The following is a 21907-nucleotide window of genomic DNA, read 5'->3' on the forward strand; positions in this document are numbered from 1 at the left end:
TGTCATTGCCATTTTGGAGAAAGAAAATGTGGGCTTCAACAACTTGCCGTGAATGACGGTCGGTCTTAACAACGATGAAGTCTATACAATAATCACTTATTTATTTTTACCCATACATATCACCTGTGCTTGCCTTTCTAAAAATTATATTAATACAATTGTAATTGTATGTGTGGAAAATTTACTATAAGTTTAAAGTTAAATACATTGTGATACTATAAATTAACAAATAATTTCATATATTAGAAATAGTATATATTTCAACTACTTTGTTAGAATCAACTTCAATCACACGTACAACTATCTTGTTCTTTTCAACCTCATTGTCACGTGATTTAGGCATATTGAGTAACTGTTAAATTCAACTTGATGTTCACGTGTATTACACGGCCTAAATCACCACCAAACTTCGTATGATATTTTCCACCAATTCTCCACGTGTATTAAACGCTTTAAATCCCCACCAAAAATTAACGTGATGAGTTCAACCAAAACTCCACGTGTTTTACACGTCTAAATATACACCACAATTAATGTGATAGTTTCAACCTATTCCCCACGTGTTTTACACGCCTTAAATCATCACCAACAATTGCGTGGTATATTCAACCTTTACTCCACGTGTTGTACACGCTTTAAATCGCCACCTAATTAACGTGACGTGTTCAACCAAAACTGCACGTGTTTTACGCGTCTAAATATACACCACAACTAACGTGATAGTTTCAACCTATTTCCCACGTGTTTTACACCCCCAAATCATCAGCTCTATTAACGTGATATTTTCAACCTATACTCCACGTGTTGTACAAGCTTTACATCGCCACCAAATTAACGTGATGTGTTCAACCAAAACTCCACATGTTTTACACGTCTAAATATACTCCACAATTAACGTGATACTTTCAACCTATTCTCCACGTGTTTTACACTCCCTAAATCAACACCACAATTAACGTGATATTATCCACCTATACTACACTTGTTTTACACGTCCTAAATCATCAGCTCTATTAACGTGACATTTTCAACCAAAACTCCACGTGTTATACACGCTTTACATCGCCACCAAATTAACGTCATGTGTTCAACCAAAACTTAACGTGTTTTACACGTCTAAATATACTCCACAATTAACGTGATAGTTTCAACCTATTCCCCACGTGGTTTACACTCCCTAAATCAACACCACAATTAACGTGATATTATCCACCTATACTCCACGTGTTTTACACGCCTTAAATCATCAGCTCTATTAACGTGATATATTCAACGTATACTCCACGTGTTTTACACTTATGAAAAACCCTAACACGTTATATACACTAAGAACACTCAAAATACACGTAACTTACATGGTGAATTGCTACCTGGGATATTAGGTACCCTGGTGTTGTTAAGTAAAAGTCGTACCTGATTGATACTCAATGCCCCGACCTAGCCGTTCCCGCATAAATGTTGCAGGGACGTTCAAGAAATTGGTTTTAAACCGCGGACATCTTGAAAAATGGCGGCTAGAAATGTGAAGTTTCTTAGTGTAATTTGTAAATGCATTTATTTCATCAAATTAATTTCTTCTGTGCTTCCAAAGGAACACTAATCTCATTTCAGGGGTTTTTCTGGTTCGCGTTTTAATGGGACGTTGCAAATTTCACCCTTACTAAGTTTGACAGTGAATTAATATAGCCTGGATGAAGAGAAACCTTTCACGGTAGAATTAACGATGTACTCATGACATAAAGTTTGCAAAAAAAGGCATTAAATACGTAGAATTGTGTAGACGCACTTGAAAAGAACAGAATGCCAAGTTGTACGAAGAAGCAATGTCCAAGAAAAGTAAGGGCTTTGATCACGTGAATCAGCGTACGCTTCAATAATAATAGGAGCAGTATAACTACACTAAAGTGCGCAACTATGGGGCGCCAAACCGGACAAAATTCGTCCAAATTACTGGTATATATTAGTCGAAATCTGATATATATTAGTTGAAATCTGATATATATTAGTCGAAATCGAATATATATTAGTTGAAATCTGATATATATTAGTCGAAATCGATATATATTAGTCGAAATCTGATATATATTAGTCCAAATCTGATATATATTAGTCGAAATCTGATATATATTAGTCGAAATCTGATATATATTAGTCGAAATCTGATATATATTAGTCGAAATCTGATATATATTAGTCGAAATCTGATATATATTAGTCGAGATATATATAGTCTGATATATATTAGTCGAAACCTGATATATATTATAGTCTGGAGAATTAGCAGAAAATCATGCACTTTGTGAAGAAAGCATGAAACATTGCACAGTGATAAATAAAGGCATTTCTAATTAATTCAAGATTAGAGTCCACCTCTAGCTCACCTGTGACATTTGTGACAAGCTTTCAAAAGTCCCCTAACGACACATATATTTGAATTCTGAAATTTATGAAGCTCCCTAAACTTCGTTGCAAAGCGAAATACGTCCAGCCGGGACTCGCTAAGGGCATTTCCACGGGGGCCGTCTGTAAAGCGAAAACATACGCAATTTGTGCAGTCTTAAAGGATATAATATTTTTTAAAGCAATGGAATTATTTAAATATAGAGAACGCACACAATTTTAGTTTTAACACTTTTTAGTAGCTCTATTTGAATATAGTATTGCTTTTTAATTTATCGTGTTCTTAAAATTATTTTTCACACCCGCCACATTTTCGAAGTGCGGTGCAAGGTAAATTTGCTTTGACACATTTGCATTTGCCATGTAAACCTTTAAGGCACCCACTTTTAACCATTTCGCGACAAGTTTCTGCCGCTGGCGGCATTGTCAGCCATATTGGTTGCCATTCTATGGTACTATCAGGTTGTACAAGTTTGGTCATTCCGAAGTTAGACGCGTCCGATAAATACGGCTGTTTTACCAATGTCCGCCCCCAAAAGTCACTCGAAGCATGTGTTGTAACCATAGATATATTAAAAGGGTAGATACACAATTCAATGGGAGGTCGACGCCGAAGGGGCAACGAGCAGACAGCCGCTATTTTCTGGGGGTAGCCGTATAAAACGCCATCTATCGGGAACTTTCGAAACTAAATTAAGGGATGAGTAGTGGCACTCTATGTTAACCCCCTATAGGGCATAATAAGTCAAACCTTCGGAGATGCCATTACTCCATTTTATACGAGCTAAGAGCAGAAAAACCTTTTATAAAACACTTGGAACTTGTATTTCTACTTACTTTCGAGGAAATACCACCGTTTTCTGAAGGTAAGTCTTTTTTTATACATTTATTAGTAATAAAAACATTTAAGGCGAGCTAAGCCTTGGTCATTAAAACGAGATGTCTCCGAGGTGTGGTCGGTTAAGTTGAAAAAGTTTATATTAAGTATGGTTATTGGAAAAATCTAAACTAATTCGATCGTTTTAAACAAGGAGTGGAGAGATTCGTTCCGGACTGAAACAGAGCGAATCTTGAAGGTGGGGTTGTGAACCGCGAAGTAAAAAAACTAAGTTCTGATACAAATATATTTATTTTTCAAAGTATAAACTGCGAATTTCTAAGTCTTTTAGTTAAGACGGAGGGATCCTTTTTAACGCACGTGTGATCGCGCTGGAGTAAAAGGTAATTCTGGTCCTTCCTTTCGGATAAGTGTAACAATAAGTTCGGCTTTTTTGGGTGGCCTGGTAATTGCTTTAGGAGAAGGGATTCTGGGAAAAAGAGGGCTTTTCGGTTTATGGCTCTATATGACTTTTGTTGAATATGCTTTTAGCAAGTTTTCTTGGGCTCCGGGGTACTGATAAGAAAGGAAGGTTGCCAACTAATTGGGAAGAATGGAAATGGTTTTACGATCACATGTGCGTAGAGGACCTGGGAAGTGGAATTTTTCAGTTCTTGGAATAATTTTGGTACAAAAATAGAATAGACAATAAAACATAAAAAATGAGATGGTTGAGGAAATTTTAGGATATTCGCGTGATGAGTTGCACATTTTTACAGTCATGGCCATAATGTAGATTTGCACATAGAGAAAAGAGAGCGTAATCTGCCGTGTTTTACAAGACCAAGGCTTAGCTCGCCTTAAATGTTTTTATTACTAATAAATGTATAAAAAAAGACTCTTACCTTCAGAAAACGGTGGTATTTCCTCGAAAGTAAGTAGAAATACAAGTTCCAAGTGTTTTTTTAAAAGATTTTACAGGTGTAAAATTTATAAAATACGTTTTTCTGCTCTTAGCTCGTATAAAATGGAGTAATGGCATCTCCGAGGGTTTGACTTATTATGCCCTATAGGCGGTTAACATAGAGTGCCACTACTCTAAGCTCATCCCTTAATTTAGTTTCGAAAGTTCCCGATAGATGGCGTTTTATACGGCTACCCCCAGAAAATAGTGGCTGTCTGCTCGTTGCCCCTTCCGCGTTTTTTCGTTAAGCCTAAGCCAGCGAAGTGGATCTAGACCCTTTATAGTTTTACTATATCTATGGTTGTAACTACGCGGTGCCAGTCATCCTCTCTCTCTCTCTCATTCCCCATCACATTTTAACGCAAAAGGAGAGAAAACCGCATGGTCAACTTGCAAAGCATTCTATGAACTAACTCATGCTTTACAAACCAAATTCAGAAGTCCTTCTAAAATAGTCGTTAAAGAATTTCTACCAACTATAAAGAGATTTGTAATTACGTATGAACATTGGTAAAGCAGCCGGACTAAACTGGCACAACTTCATAGTACGGTAGAATGGCAACCAAAATGGTTGACAATGCCACCAGCGGCAGAAGCTTGTCGGGAAATAGTTAAATGTGGGTGCCTAAAAGGTTGACATGGTAAATGCAAATGTGTAAAAGCAAATTTACCTTGCACCGCACTTTGAAAATTTGGAGGGTGTGTAAAATAATTTTAAGAACGCAATAAATTAAAAAGAAAAATATTCAAATAGCGCTTCTTAAATTGCATTTAACGTTGTCTATTTTAAGTGTTAAAACCAAAATTGTGTACGTTCTCTATATTTTAATCAGTTCCATTGTTTTAAAAACATATAATATCCTTTAAGACTGCATAAATTGCGTATGTTATCGCTAGCGAGTCCCGACTGGACCGTCCGCCTTTCGCTCTGCAACGAAGTTTAGGGAACTTCATAAATTTCAGAATTCAAATATACAGTATATGTCGTTAGGGGACTTTTAAAAGCTTGTCACAAATGTCACTGTTGTGGACTTGACATTAGATGGCGCTAGTGTAATCTTTTTGTATAGAGTAACTTATAGCCAGAGGCTATGAGACTAGAATCGGTAGGCAGGAAAATATGTAAGCTAACTACGTATGTACGCGTTAAAGTGATACGGGTTTAATAAAGTCTTTCTGTTGTTATTAATCTGAGTCGTTAATGAAAGATACAACAGAAATTGGCGACGGATCTTCTCGTGCTCTCGCGGGTTGTTTTATGTTGTTTCGGTTCCCCGTGTTTCTTTCGGACTTTACAGTTCGTGTTCGTTTCGGTTAGGCCTCGGCCTTGTTGTTTTTCTTTGTTTCGTTTGTCGACGGGTACGCCCGCAATCGAAATTTCGGTGCAAAATGCCGTCCCACGGGACTATTGCTCCTTTTGACGAATCGATTGAAACATTTGAGAGGTACTCCTCTAGACTGAAACACTATTTTGCCGCTAACGATATTACCGACCGACGAAGGTAAAAAGAAATCTATCTTTTTAACGACGGTGGGTCCGAAAATATTCAATCTGTTGCACGACTTGCTGGCCCCGAATTCTCCGGATGATGCAAGTAAAACCTTCACAATATTAGTTGACGCATTAAAGGCACATTTCTGCCCAAAACCATCGGAAATTTTGGAGAGCTTCAAGTTTCGTAGCTGTATGCGATCACCCGCCGAACCTATTCCTACGTACGTCGCTACATTACGGCGACTGGCTGGAACATGCAACTTCCAGGCAGCTTTGGATCGGGAACTTCGCGACCAGTTCGTCTTAGGAGTTCGTGATGAGATGATACAACAACGGCTATTTGAAGAAGAATCTCCGACATTCGATAAGGTTGTAGCGATAGCGCAAGCTATGGAGTCAGCCTCACGTTATACTCAAGAGGTAAAAGTGACAGGAGCTACTGCAAGTAACGCTATCCCACAGGTAAACAAAACTACCATAGCACAACAACCTACCGCTGGAAAAAGATACTACCGCAAATTCAACCACAAGGCAAAGCCACAGAACAACTCTCATTTTACGCCCAAGAATCACAGCGAATGCTCCCGGTGCGGACGATTTGATCACCCACCACCTAACTGCCCATTTATATCCGCGGTTTGCGGAAAATGCCAGAAAGTTGGACACCTGGCAAAGAAATGTCTTGCAGAACAAAAGCCAGCCAGGAGTAACCAAACATTCAAGGCGAGGGGAAAAGTTAACACGGTAGGAGCAACAGCCGCATGCAACTCTAATCCGGAATATACCATGTTTCATCTGCGATCGCTGCCACCGGCACCGACGCCTGTAATGCTTCCATTTCTGGTTAATGGCAAACCAGTCGAACTAGAATTGGATACCGGCGCTGCATACACGATCATCTCACGTAAGACTTGGAACGCCTTATCTGGCGGTAGTCTCAGCGCTCTACGTCCTGTAGACCCGGTATTGGAATCATTTACCGGACATCCAATTGGAGATCTGGACGCGGCACAGGTACTAGTTACTTACCAAAACCGTTCTGAAACCTTGGAGCTACTAGTCGCCAAGGAACACTGTCCAAACGTTTGCGGACGCAGTTGGATTTTCTCAGAGTTACGAATTCTGGATCGGAACAGTATCAACCAACTCGTTGGCGGAACCCTGCCCAAGCAGACGCTCGACAAAGAGCTGACCAATCTATTTACGGAATATTCTGACGTTTTCAAACCCGGACTGGGGTTATTGAAGAACTATAAGGCTCGCTTGGACTTGAAAGCGGACGCTACGCCCCGCTTCATGGCCGCTCGACCAGTACCCTATGCCTTACGAGATGCTGTGGGCGAGGAACTGATCCGATTACAGGAGTTGGGAATTATTGAGCCGGTACGACATTCAGATTGGGCCACGCCCATTGTAACCGTCCTAAAGAAAGACTCCAAACCACGAATTTGCGGCGACTATAAAGTTACCTTGAATCCACAGTTGGATACTGAACGGTACCCTCTTCCCAAGGTGGAGGATATTTTTGCCAAATTGTCTGGAGGCCAAAGGTTTACGAAGTTGGACCTTAGAGAAGCATTTAACCAGATTGAGTTGGATGACGCATCCAAGCTGTTGGCGGTAATTAACACCCACAAGGGGTTATTTCGGGTCAACAGACTACCATTTGGCACTGCCTCTTCGCCTGCTATTTTCCAAAGAGCGCTAGAGGAATTGATTCAAGGAATTCCGGGGGCAACCAATTTTGAAGATGACATCACTATCACAGGCACTTCAGACGCGACACATTTGCAATCTGTACACGAAGTACTTAAGCGAATGCAAGATGCAGGCCTGCGACTTAGGCCCGACAAATGTAGTTTCTTCCAAGACTCCATCGAATTGCTTGGTCATCGTATCGACAAAATGGGAATACATCCGCTCGAGTCCAAAATGGATGCCATCATGCAGGCCCCAAGGCCTGTAAACGTGGAACAACTACGGTCGTTCATTGGATTGTTCTCATACTATGGAAAGTTCGTTCCCAACCAAGCAACATTGTTAGCACCTTTGTACGCTCTTTTACGTAAAGATACAAGTTGGAACTGGTCGAAAGACGAAGAAACTGCATTCTTGAAAGCAAAGGAAACCCTACGGGACTCTTCAGTTTTGGTTCATTACGACCAAACGAAGGAGCTGATTTTGGCTTGCGACGCCTCGCCATACGGCCTAGGCGCCGTTCTCTCACATCCTGGGCCCGCGAACACCGATCGCCCTATCGCGTTTGCCTCGAGAACTCTAACCCCCGCTGAGCGGAACTATTCGCATATCGAGCGAGAAGCTCTAGCATTGGTGTTTGGCGTCACCAAGTATCGTGATTACCTTTTTGGTCGCCGATTCACCTTATTAACTGACCACCAGCCTCTGGTCTCACTTCTCTCTGAGAAGAAACAAATTCCTCGCACGGCAGCGTCTCGAATTCAACGTTGGGCGTTAACTTTGGCCGCCTACCATTATGTAATTAAATACAGGAAGGGTACCCAAAATAATAACGCCGACGCCCTCAGTCGTCTTCCAGTGGACTCCGCGCAGGTTGACCCACCTGTACCGCAAGATATAGTTTTGCTTGTACGCTCCTTATCCGACCCTACGTCCCCAGTATCTGTTGACGACATCAGAGTGGCAACCGCCAATGACCCTACACTCGCCAGAGTACTCGATTACACTCATCATGGGTGGCCTACAAAGCAACCGAAGGGTCTCGCTGACGACGGTTTCCGTTTTTATTGGATGAAGCGGGCGGAAATAACGAGCGTGGATGGAGTGCTGCTATGGGGCTCACGGGTTATTGTACCACCACCATTACAGCGTGCGATGTTAGACGAGTTGCACAGCACTCACCAGGGTATGACCCGCTTGAAAGGCCTCGCTCGAAACAAATTTTGGTGGCCGTTAATAGACAAGAACATAGAGTTCGTCGTTAGCGCTTGTGAACGCTGTCAACAGGATGCTCCAATGCCACGGGCTACATCGTACGAACCATGGCCAGAGTCTACTGCCCCATGGCAAAGAATCCACGTTGACTATGCCGGTCCGATCAATGGGAAAATGATATTAATCGTGGTTGACGCTCACACTAATTGGATTGAGGCCCTAGTGGTAAACTCTGCTACTGCATCCGCCACCATCATGGAGCTTCGGGACCTCTTTGCTCGATTTGGCCTGCCATCACTAGTCGTATCCGACAATGGAACACCGTTCACCGCTCTAGAAACAGTTCAATTTCTGAAAGCGAACGGAATAAAGCAACTGTTTACACCACCATATCACCCGGCGTCCAATGGACTGGCGGAGAGGGCCGTACGAACAGTCAAGACTGGTCTCGCGAAGTCATCAGACCATGACCTACGAACCCAGATAAGTCGAGTGCTGTTGAACTATCGCCGCACACCAATAACGACGACGGGTTTGTCACCTGCCGACCTCATGTTAAAATATTCCATTCGGACCAGGCTGGATTTAATCAACCCAACAGTCGGAGTTCCCCACCCACATACGGAGAAGGAAACATTCAAATTTCAAACTGGCGATACGGTCTATGCTAGAAATTTTGGGCAAGGAGACAAATGGTTCACCGGCGAAATAATCAGGAACCAGGGCCAAGTTATGTTCGACGTCGCGACACCTCATGGTAACGTCAGAAGGCATAGCCATCAATTACGACCACGAATACCTTTAAGGAATGACACCAGTCAACATAATCATTCCACGAACGCACAAGAAACAGAAACACAAGAAGAATCAGAAACACAAGAGTTTGGAGCGCAGGAACATTCAACGCCAAACGCTCCAGACCTAACGCCTGACACTGAACTGGCACAGCCATGCACACCGTCCACGCCAGAACCTTCTAACACATCAAATTTGCGAAGATCAAAACGAGTACCCAAGCCACGCGTTTTGTTGGACTTATAATTATCTTTTCTTCTGGGGAAAGGCAGTGTTGTGGACTTGACATTAGATGGCGCTAGTGTAATCTTTTTGTATAGAGTAACTTATAGCCAGAGGCTATGAGACTAGAATCGGTAGGCAGGAAAATATGTAAGCTAACTACGTATGTACGCGTTAAAGTGATACGGGTTTAATAAAGTCTTTCTGTTGTTATTAATCTGAGTCGTTAATGAAAGATACAACAGTCACAGATGAGTTTGAGGTGGGCTCTAATCTTGAATTAATTAGAAATACCCTTATTTATCACTGTGCAATGTTTCATGCACAGTGCATTAGTTTTTGCTAATCCTCCAAACAATAATATATATCAGATTTCGACTAATATATATCAGATTTCGACTAATATATATCAGATTTCGACTAATATATATCAGATTTCGACTAATATATATCAGATTTCGACTAATATATATCAGATTTCGACTAATATATATCAGATTTCGACTAATATATATCAGATTTCGACTAATATATATCAGATTTCGACTAATATATATCAGATTTCGACTAATATATATCAGATTTCGACTAATATATATCAGATTTCGACTAATATATATCAGGTTTCGACTAATATATATCAGGTTTCGACTAATATATATCAGGTTTCGACTAATATATATCAGGTTTCGACTAATATATATCAGATTTCGACTAATATATATCAGATTTCGACTAATATATATCAGATTTCGACTAATATATATCAGATTTCGACTAATATATATCAGATTTCGACTAATATATATATATATCACTTTTCGTCTAATATACATCACTTTTCGACTAAAATATATCACTTTTCGACTAAAATATATCACTTTTCGACTAAAATATATCACTTTTCGACTAATATATATCAGATTTCAACTAATATATATCAGAGTTCGACTGATATATATCACTAATATGTACGAATTTTGTCCGGTTTGGCGCCCCATACGCAACAACAACGATTGAATATAAGCATCGCTTAGGGGCTTTCGACCAAAGATTAGTTTTCATCTAAGTTTAAAGCGGAATTACGTCCAAAAGCAGGGAGGCCGTGTCCACATCATTCGCGTTTTTCGGAGGGTGAAAAAAATACATTCGGATTGTATTACGAGCAGTTAAATGAAATACGCGACTAGACTTTATACCGAGAAGGCGGAAATAGTGGCTTAGAAATATGATATCTCAATCTAGGTACTCAAGACTATTAAAGAATGAAATGACTTACCTACAATTTTCGAACGAGGCGATGAGGTTTCACCTTCTGGATTCTTCGGAGCGACATCTTCTAATGTCTCCGAGTTGGACACCGAACTATTATGTTGAACTTCAATTGGAACTTCGGGTAAATCGCTTTCCATAGAAACGGGGGTCAATTCTAATAGTTCAATTGGGTTACGTTCTACTTCAGGAACACGCACTGGCACACACAATGAGCTCGGATCGACAAACAGTTCCACACTTTGATTTTGTCTATCACTTTTCGTTGCATCTGTCACGGCGATTTCGGATTGGTCTTCATCAAGATCGTTTTCTACGTCTAATTCTAGTGAATCGCTTTCGACATTTGCATCAAGAGAAAGATCCAAATGTTTCTTGGTTTCAAAATTCACCTCAGGAACACGAAATTTCTTCGATTGAGTTGTATTATCTTCAGTGTCCCCCTCTGTCGAGACACTTTGCGATTTAAGAAGGAAGTCGTTACTGTTCATATTGTTCTCAAGAGGTTCTCGTGGCGAATCGCTCTCCGTGTTCGTGTTAAGAGTCATTTCGAATTGGTTTTCGACCTTAATTTTTGGTGAAGGCGCACTGTCACTGTTTTTTGGTTTAGGGACACACTGATTCGTATTTCGCGTTATAAACCCCATATATTCATATTTTTTTGAGGTAATTTCAATTTCTGCGTTTGTATTGTAAACCTCCACAGCATATTGAGGTTCAAAAACTGGTGATTCTTGAATAATATCTTCTTTATCCAGAATGTCTTGGAAACTGTGCACTACAATTGGAAGAGATAACTCTTGTGCATTTATTGCAGAATCAATTTCAACAGGTTCAGTTTTCACGTATTCATCATTGGCTAATTGATGTATTCCACTTTTCTCCTATTTTTTAAACAATTAACAATAACTTTCATTCTTAAAATAATTCTCTTCCCTATTGACTATAAAAGTGAAGGATGTTCCATACCATCAGATCTTTGATTCTCCTTTCCAACTCTTTATTGACCATATTAAGTCTTTCAATTTCGTCTATTTGCTTATTTATCGTTAACGTTGTTTTCACTCTCTCTTTTTCCAAATTTGAATTTATGACATTACACTAAAAAAATGAGATTCCATTACAGAACAATCTTCGGACATTCTTTGGCTATGATCCCAAAATGGTCTCGTATCTCTGTGCTTAATTTCACACTGCTAAAAAACCCCTATGCTTAGAAAAATACCTCGGCTTCCAGTTTCCTAATTCGATCATCTCTAGCTTTTACTTCATTGATTAGATCATCTTTGCTTAAGTGATCATAGTTACAATCTTCTTCGTAGTCCATTTCCTAAAAACAAAGTTTCAATAACTTCACTCAGTTTGTCTAAAAACAAAAGGAATATTGCAATAATTTCGCAAATACCTCTTTAATCGCCAACCGTTGAAGATTTACTAAACTCATTTCGGAATTTTGAAAAGAGTGTTTGTGAAATTGTAAATCTTCCCTAGAATAAAATAATTTATAAAAATGAAGGTAAATTAAAAATGAACAAATAAGAAGAAAGGTTTCCCCATACAATGTAGCTTTCGCTATAAAAAGCTAAGAAAAACATGGCAAAGCTTAACTAGTTCAAAAGATTGTGATAATTATCGCTGCAATTCAAGAGCTATCTCAGAAACCTTAGTGTGACGTCACCCACGCTATTTGCCCATAAAATCTAAGAAGTACCAAACATGACTGCCCGCTGCCAAAGTCAATCGTGTGACGTTTTACCTAGGTACTGACGTCACAATTGAGATGGCTCTATTCCTCAATAAATCACCATTCCGCAGTATTATTAGCTTATACTGCAATATTCAGCAACTAGGGTAGATCCTATATCTATGTGGTAGATCTCAAATCTCACATGCATAACCAAATCACACTATAACGTGGGAATCTTACAAAGTTACACGAGTGGCTAAATGTGCGGCACTTTTGGGGGTAGAATGAAACTAAATTAAAAATATTGTTGAAAAGGAGGCAATAAACATGCTAATCAGCAATAATTTGGAAAAGGTAGCAATATTCAGGGGTCAAAACATATATACTACTACCTACTAGGGTAATATTTTGGAAAAGGAGGGAAATTATTCAGCCATTTGTTCTATATGTTAAGATTTGGATCCGTTATCGGTTACATGCCTTGTTGACATCCAAGTTGCATTATATTCATCACTTACCAGCTTAAACGTTCGACCATAACACGACATTCTTTAACAAATTCCATCACTCTTTGGACAGCTTCCCTGTTGAGATAACATACGAAACATTTTAATAATAATAAAAATATGGCCATAAACAAAAACTTAGTGTCACTAATGTACATTATCACTTACCAGTCAGGGGCCGGCTGATGCTGATATGAAGTTAGGAACACTTTTCCGGAAAACACTATCTAACTCTACATTTACTTTTGACCAATTTTTATTGAATTACCCCAAATTCTAAAATAGTAGAAATCCTCCTATGCGTCGTCTGCTAAAACATTTTAATGACTTTTGGCATCTGCTTTTAAGGGTAAAAGAGTGAGTTTCGGGTTTCGGCAGAACATTTTGTGGGGTAAAATTTAAAAATGCGAAAACTCCAATAAACGTTGCAATTAAAGTAGGTTATTTAAATCCGATTCAGAAACTAAATAAACCTAACTAAACTACCCTAGCTCTTTACAACTTAAATTTAGTTACAAAAAAACTGAAATTAACCTTAAAACAGGCATTTTTTGAGTAAGAACCAAGATATCAATTAACACGAAACTGCATGAATTTATTAGAACGTTAAAGGCGCGAAATTCGAACATATAGGGTAAAACAGTAAATATACACCTGTTGTGTTTAATAAACCGCCATATAAAAAGTACTTAATTTATCCTTTATTATTACTCATGTTTTTTTTTTTTTTTTTTACCACCAACGAACACTAGTGCTTAGCCGTGAGGCCTTGAGCACCAGGAAGAAGTGAGCGTGAGACCCTACGCGGCCCAACACCGACGGGGGCCGCTAGGTCGTATGTGTGTAAACAGGGAAGGAAATGAGGTTTACTTGGGAGGTGACGGAAGGTGGAATTGGGGTAAGTCACCTCCGGCGGACACGGGACAGTCGGCACCTATAGGGTAGGATCGCCGACTTGTGTCGTATTCCCTCAAACTTTGCCGCCCAGACGCTTGGCTTACAGGAGTGCGCCACACTCCCGGCGACTACTCATGTTAAGTGCGTTATAACAACTGACGTTCTCCCGTCAAGCTCACACCTCGCTCCAGAACCCCTAGCGGGAGAACATACAAACAGAACTATTAATTCCCCTAGCGGGAGATATTTATAACATGACATCTTTCCCTTTATATATATAAATAAAATCCATTATAAAATCCATTTAAAAAAACCAACAGTATTGTTTTAGTTAAATCAATTTGTATCATTCATTATTAAATTCATCAAAACTGATTGTCCCTAGATTAGTTCGCTTAGGATTTCTTTTTGCTTGATAATATACATCAGAGTCAGTCTTGATAGCGGATGGGTGGTTTATTCGTTCTTCCACAGCGTGTCACCGGAAAGGCTGCTGGTCTATTTATAGGAGGGATTGATGAATTCGGAAAGGCTGCTGGTCTATTTATGGGAAGAATTGATGAATTATCAGGAAATCCAGGTCTTTTTTCTTGCATCAATGGGATCTTTGGAATCGAGTTAGTTGGTAGTCGTTTCGGTTTCAGGTTTGGTAAGGCTAAGTGCTGCGGTCGATCACCAATACGTAATTGTACTGGTGGTGTCATAGCGGAATTTGTTGGAAGTAAGGAGATCGGGGGTTGCTGTAGTGGTAGCGGAACTGGAAATGGAGGAGGTATTGGTGATGTAATTGACTGTATGGGCGAAATCAGGTTTTGGATTTGTTGAGGGGAAGTCAGGTTTTGGATATGTCGAGGGGAAGTCAGGTTTTGATTTTGTTGAGGGGAAGTCCGGTTTTGGTTTTGTTGAGGGGAAGTCCGGTTTTGGTTTTGTTGAGGGGAAGTCCGGTTTTGGTTTTGTTGAGGGGAAGTCCGGTTTTGAGGGTTTTGTGGTTGTTGTTCTGTTTTCTTGCCAATCTTAGTAACGGCCCTTCTACTAGAGGATTGGCTACTTGTGTTGTGGCTACTAGTTTGCGTTGGTTGATTATTCTGACTATAACTTTGCTTTGGATACTGAGGATGCATTGGTGAATACGACTGATCGAAAGTTGATACTGGTTTTAAATGCGTCCTAGTACGGCGAAAGAGTTGATTAAGTGGAGTTTGGATGTTATAGGAATGTGGTTCCTCCGCGACAGACACAATGGTAGCTGGTAGCCAGTTCCGGTGGCCTGCTAAATACAACACTTGGTCTCCTGGTTTAAGAGAAGGTAGTATAGAAGTTCGTCCCTCGTTGGCTTTATTTACCATCGCTTCTTGAAGTTCTATTAGTGTGTTATGATCTTTTTTAGTAAGGAATTTCGGAGTTAAAGTATCTGTGTTAGTTGTGTAGGGTGTTCTTATCCGACGGCCCATACACATCTCAGCCGGAGATGGTAAAGGTCCTTTAGGTGTGGAACGATATTCCATTAATACATATGGTAAGTCCTTGCCTTCAGATTGGGCTTTAATCAATGAATTTTTTATAGTCTGTACTGTCCGTTCCGTAAGCCCATTAGATTGTGGATAATATGGAGACGACGTGGTATGTTTAACACCCCATTGTTTCAAAAAATCGTGAAAGCTAGCCGAATTAAAAGGGGGACCATTATCGGATATTAGATTTTGGGGGGCTCCATGTCTGGCGAATTGAGGGTTAAGAAAATCTATAATGGTCTGTGTAGTCATATTATTTAGTTCAGCTGCCTCGACAAATTTAGAATAATAGTCTACTAATATTATGTAATTTTATGATTTAATATGAAATATGTCAGTCCCGAGGGTCGCCCAAGGAAGTTTTGGAACCGGGTATGGCGTCATTGGCATGGTTTGATTGTTTGCACTCCTATTAGCACAAATGGGACAGGCTTTAATATATTGAGTGATGTGTTCGATCATATTCGGCCAAAAAGCATGCAGTTTAGCCTTTGCTATACATGAATGTATGCCTTGGTGGGAGCCATGTATAGTTTGAAGAGCTTCCCGTTGTAATGTTTTAGGAACTATTAACTTAGAACCCTTGTACAGGAGATCATCCAATAGATGAATTTCGTCTTGGTGTGGCCAGTATACCGATAAGTTTTTGCTTAATTGCTTCAGAGTACGTGGCCAACCTGCCGTTACGAGATCCCTCAGTTGTTTGAGCTCTTGATCTTGAGCTGCGGCGTCTCTGTATTGTTGTTGTTTTGAAGGAAGTAGTGCAGACATCGCATATGCAGCTGCATATGGTCCTTCTAGTGAGTTGGTATTGATCAAGGTATGAGGTTGGGGAGCTCTGGATAACATATCGGCAATGTGTAATTTCGATCCTGGAACATAGATTAGGTTAATATGGTATCGAAAAAGGCGCATTGTTAGTCTTTGGAGAAGGGGTGATAAAAGATATATCGGTTTCTTTATAATTCCCAAAAGTGGGTTATGATCGGTTTCGATAGTTATTTTAGTACCGGCTATATAATAGTTAAAATGTTCACATGCAAAAACGATGGCCAATAGCTCTTTTTAAATTTGTGCATACCGACATTGGGTTGCGGTTAGAGAAGTAGAAGCGTATTCTACCGGTTGTCCATTTTGAAGTAGCACGGCGCCAATACCGGTTTGGCTCGCATCCACCGATAGAGTTATTGGTAGATTAGGGTCAAAATAGGTTAAAACTGGGGCTGAAGAAGCCAAACTCTTAAGGGAATCATAATGTTTCTGATGGTCTTCCTCCCATTGAAATACCGCGTCTTTCTTAAGTAACGCGCGCAGGGGAGCAGTGTCAGTTATTACATTTGGAAGGAATCTCGTTATATAATTTATCATGCCTAAAAATCGTTGAAGCGCGGTTTTATCTATAGGCGGTGGAAGTGAGCAAATTGCGTCTACTGTAGTCGGATCAATTTCTACACCTTGAGCCGTTACGATATGTCCCAAATATTTAGCGCGAGGAACTGCCAGAAACATTTTATTTCGCCCGAAACAAAGTCCGGAGTCTAAAGCACGCTGTAGAACGCGATATAAAGTATTTTTATGCGAGGAAATATCTACATCAGCGATTAGAAAGTCATCTGTAGATATATGAACTTGCGGGAACTCATCGATTGGGTATAAACGTCTTAAAGTTTGTTGGCAAACTTCCGAACCAGTAACCAACCCGTTAGGGTACCGAAGGTATCTATAACGTCCATAGGGTGTCGCGAATGTACATAACCGCGAACTAGCTTCCGTTAATTCAATGTGCCAAAAAGCACTTTTTACGTCTAAAACAGTAAAAACTGTTTTATCTTGTAGTGACGCAAAAATTTCTTGGGTGGTAGGTACTGGGAAGGGTTGACGCTTTATCGAGTTATTTAATTTTCGCGGATCCATACAGATACGGACTGAAAGTGGAGCATCCGGTAGCGCATGAGGTGGTGGTAGCTTAGGTGTTACAACCATAGGATGTACCCATTCTGAAGTACCAGTAACTGGGGTGATAATACCAAGCTGAAGCATGCGATCCAATTCTAGTCTAACGGGTTCGCGAAACGCGTGCGGAATTTGGTGTGCCGCGCTAATGGAGGGTATCGGATGGGTTTTCAATTCTATATGGTGTTGCCCCGGTAATTTACCAATTTTGTCGAAAACACCGTGAAACTGCGCGACGATTTCTTCCGGTGTTTGTGGTATCTGTTTAGTTGTAGGAACTGATGTGATTGTAGATAATTCTTTCGTTTGAAGGGGTGGTAGTGGGTGACAGTGATGTTGGATTATTGCCAGTTGAACGGAAGCTGTGGCTCCTAAGATAGGGATACGTTTCTCAGTTGTTACATAAAAAGGGAATGTGCCTTTGGCTGCGTAAGATGAACAGACAACGTCAATAACCCCTGCGATCGGGACTGGATGGCCGGAATAAGCCATTACTTTATACTTGGGAGCTTGCAATTCTGGACGCGAGGGTAGGTTTAGATACATCGTTAACGGGATAATATTGACTTGGCTACCCGTATCTATTTTGAACTGAACCTTTGTATCAAAAAGGTACAGTTGATCAAAAATTTCATCTTCCCTATATTGGTGTGTTATTGTCTCTTGTGTGGAGGGGTCTGTTTGTAACTGGTCTAATTCTTGATAAAGCATTATAGTGTACGAAGCAAGTGTGTCCGAGACTTCGTATTGGTCTTGTTCTTGATAATCATAATTGTGTTGGAAATGTGTCACCTCTGATTGAAGTTCTATAGCATTAGTTGAGCGGAAAATTGTGGCCCAATGACCCTTACGCCCACATTTTAAACAAATTGACATACGGGCAGGACATAAACCTGAGTTGTGGGTTGAGTGACCACAGTTTAGGCATTTATTAGGGCGCTGAATTGATAGCGAACGATGTTGTTGTGATTGCATAGGACGCGATTGGGTTTGTTGATGCTGTAGTGTGCGATTGGAATGGTATGGTTCGTTGGGTCCTTGAGTTATATAGGTTAGATTCTTATACGGTTGATAAAAAGTGTCAAAAGCCGTGAGAATAACCTGAAGGGTACGAGCATCGCCGACCTCATTGATTGGGAGAGTTTTGTATATGCCTCGCCCCGCTGGGCCTAAAATATGCAGGAATGTTGCGCGTTGCGTAGGTATAGTTTCAGTACTTAACTTGGCTGCTTCGGCGTAAATTTCAAATCCTTCCTTATAGTCAGCCCATGTTGAAGCAGGATCGGCTCCCGGAAAGAGCTCTGAAGGGCTTTTAAATGACGTCATGTCCAAGGCCCGAACGAACGAAGTTGTAAAAAAAACTGTTTTAATCTAGACCGCCGTTGGGTTGATTTAAAAACGTAAAGTTCGAGACACCTCTATCACCATGTTGTGTTTAATAAACCGCCATATAAAAAGTACTTAATTTATCCTTTATTAAAAGTGACTACTCATGTTAAGTGCGTTATAACAACTGACGTTCTCCCGTCAAGCTCACACCTCGCTCCAAAACCCCTAGCGGGAGAACATACAAACAGAACTATTAATTCCCCTAGCGGGAGATATTTATAACATGACAACACCAAAAATAAATGAAACTATACTAAACATTAGTGATGCCGCGAATATTGATTTTGCCGAATACCGAATATTCGGCCATGCTCTCGGCCGAAGCACCGAATATTCGGCCACCGAATATTCGGGCGTGAGATATGTGCAACTCGCGCGAAACCGGTTATGAGCTGTAACCCGTTCCGCGAAATACGTACATCCCCCGCACGGAAAGCAATGGGACAGGTCTCATCATGGGGTATGGAATGGTGAGGTGAATAGGCAGACGGCTACGCGAAATGTAGGGTCACGTGGGAAAACTCTCCTCTCCTCTCGGCACTAGCTGTAACGCGATTACTGCTCTGCGCAATATTGGCGCGCAAGCAGAGAGAGGGATACACTGTTTAGACATGGAAGAACTAACGCGAGATGGAACAGCCCCCTAGTGTTGAAAAACCTGTCGTCCAAAAACTTGAATACCCCCTTTAGATTCCTCCTCCCTCCCTAAAGGTGGGTACGTGGAAAGGCTGCGCGCGTCGGTTGGCGCGCGCCAGTTCAATTTCAAATTTTAGTGAACAAGGCTTACGCTACTCTCGCCAAGTTTCGAGAGATGGACGGTTCGGCGCTGCCTCGGCTTTAAACCTTGAAAGAGAGAGGAATGGAGTGGAAACCCCCATACCTATAGCGTTGCCTGTGTACCCCCACCTACGGCACCGTAGTCCTCCCAGCATCCTCAGCGGTTAGGTAGGGTCGTACTGTACGAAATTGTAAAGGGCGCTCCCTCTATCTTAAAAATAGAAGCTAGTTCTCATACAAATAAAATGGCGCTACGCGGCAGCACTTAGCAATCGCCTTCCGAAAGGTAGGGGCGTGCGCGAGGTACATTGGGAGAGATACGGTGCCGCAGGTCGCCCATCATCATTTCCAATACATCTCAACTCCCTTATCCCTGTTTAAACCTCAACCTTAAAACAGCTGTAACCAATAACAATAACTTTCTGTTCCCACTATCTCGGAGAGCTCTCCTACGTCACTCGCTTCATTTCTGGTAGAGGCTCCGCTATCTTCGTCGCCGTTCCATCTCGCGTGGTTATTCCATGGTTTAGATCCGCTCCCTACCGCCTCTGCTACAGCGCGCCTGCGCGGAAGCTTTCAACGTTGGTGATAAACTCGGGAAGGAGGGAATGAAAAGGGGGAAGTTACGATTTTTCAACGCGCTCTCTTTAACACTATACTACATTTGCGAGTAGATCGTGTCACTATATGCTTTTTTTATTCCTCAAAACTTACCACTGGTAGATTATAAATATTAAAGTAAAAATTGTTATTGAAATAAATAATTTTTGAGTAATTTTTCCGTTTTTTTCCTTCATGATTGGAGATTCGGTATTCGGCCGAATATTACGAAATATTCGGCCGAATACCGAATACGAAAAAAATGGCCGAATAGGCCGAATACCGAATAGTAACCGAATATTCGTGGCATCACTACTAAACATTGCATTTAAAGAAAATTATTTATTTCAACTCGTTTTATACGCTAAATGAACACTATTTAACACGCTTCAAGTATATGTCAAATGAATTAAGTATAATTAACATCACAAGTAGAATAATCTTACACCAAGTTCCTATGTAAGTTTTTTTTCCGTAGCCTCTGGGTCTGAAAGTTCTGACGTTAAGTTTTTTAAAGTTCCCAACGGAGTTCGCGTGAATGGAGAGATAAAATTTCTAAAATATTGGCCACGACCGAGAACGAGCTTTTGAATCAGCGCTCCACAGCGGTGGAGAGTGAAGTTAAACAGGCGGGGTTAATTCATTTATCCGAGTAAGTTCAAGCAAGGGGGGGGGTGGGATTTTTTTAATGAGACCCAGCTTTCCGCGGCTGATGTTAGTTGGCGCCGAGAAAAAATGTTAGTAGAGAAAAACTTTGGGCGTTCAACTACCATTTACTCTACAGTAAATACATTCGGCCTAGCCTTGGGATATCAAGTTTAAGGAACACTCAAGATGAGACGTTCGTTAGAGAGAACCTGACACACAATACCCTCATTCCTAGGCTGGAAAGCTATGTCCTTTTAGATCATCTCCTTTTGATTAAACTAATTAATTAAGATTAAAACCCCATGTTTCGTATTAAAGCTTAAATTCACTTACATTATCATCGAAGTACATGAAAAGGCGCGAAATTCAAAGGGGTAAAATAGTGAATAGCAAGAATCATTCCATTAAACATTGCAATTAAAGTGATTTGTTTATTAAACTTATTTTGTAAGGTAAATCTACTCTGCCGAAGCACAATCCAAAGTTAGTTTCAACTTACTTAAGAATAATTAACGAGAAATTAGACCAAAACTATACATTTTTGGATAAAAATTATAATAATCTTAATTAAACTAGGCCAACTTAATTAAGATTTAAAAACGAGCCAGTGGTCAAGCCCCCTAGTTTCCTATTTCACACTTAGCTAATTTATACACAAATTGTTCGTCCAACCTCATTTTACTATTGTAAGTTTAAATTTATCTAAATAATCATTAAAATACACTAACAGTAGTGAAATTTGAAAGTTTTGGGGTAAAATAGTGACTATTCGGCATTTTTCAGCAAAATAGTATGGGGTAAAAAAGAAAAATATGCCGAGACTTTAAAAGAGCGCGTAATTCGAAAGCTTGTAGTGAAATAGTGGATGTTCGGCAAATATCAAAACTCCACTATGCATTGCAAATAGGGTGAATTATTTCAATAAATTTTTTCAACTAAATTAACTCTAATGAACAACGATGTAACGTTTATTTAAACTTAGTTAACGTGAAATTAACCCAAAATTACTATTTTTTGGGTAAGAACATGGACAAATTTGAGATTAAACTAACAAATTAAGA

At 40.3% G+C, this 21907-nt stretch overlaps 1 protein-coding gene and 1 long non-coding RNA gene across 7 annotated transcripts in view; one reads left to right on the plus strand and one right to left on the minus strand.

The window, feature by feature from the left end:
* Positions 1-21907, minus strand: part of LOC149679164 (uncharacterized) — a 31239-nt gene that overhangs the window by 3307 nt on the left and 6025 nt on the right. For 2 of the 6 annotated variants that reach the window (XM_089834799.1, XM_089834802.1), the window contains exons 1-5: positions 13084-13270; positions 12284-12365; positions 12104-12208; positions 11848-11979; positions 10886-11762 (exon numbers count right to left, since the gene is read on the minus strand). In XM_089834799.1, coding sequence (XP_089690925.1) covers positions 10886-11762; positions 11848-11979; positions 12104-12208; positions 12284-12365; positions 13084-13229 — 1342 coding nt within the window. In that variant the 5' untranslated portion in view covers positions 13230-13270. Of the gene's footprint in view, positions 1-10885; positions 11763-11847; positions 11980-12103; positions 12209-12283; positions 12366-13083; positions 13571-21907 lie in introns of those variants that run through there. The other 4 variants (XM_089834804.1, XM_089834803.1, XM_089834800.1 and 1 more) reach the window with 3 other exon arrangements.
* LOC149679165 (uncharacterized) lies at positions 3341-4949 on the plus strand. Its single transcript, XR_016365690.1, has 2 exons — positions 3341-3476; positions 3997-4949. It is a non-coding gene; the product is annotated as an uncharacterized LOC149679165 (long non-coding RNA).

This window comes from Phalangium opilio, unplaced genomic scaffold, assembly GCF_054372755.1.
Source record: "Phalangium opilio isolate 3A_F unplaced genomic scaffold, DU_Popi_V2 ptg000041l_1, whole genome shotgun sequence".
Taxonomy (NCBI): Eukaryota; Metazoa; Arthropoda; class Arachnida; order Opiliones; family Phalangiidae; genus Phalangium; species Phalangium opilio.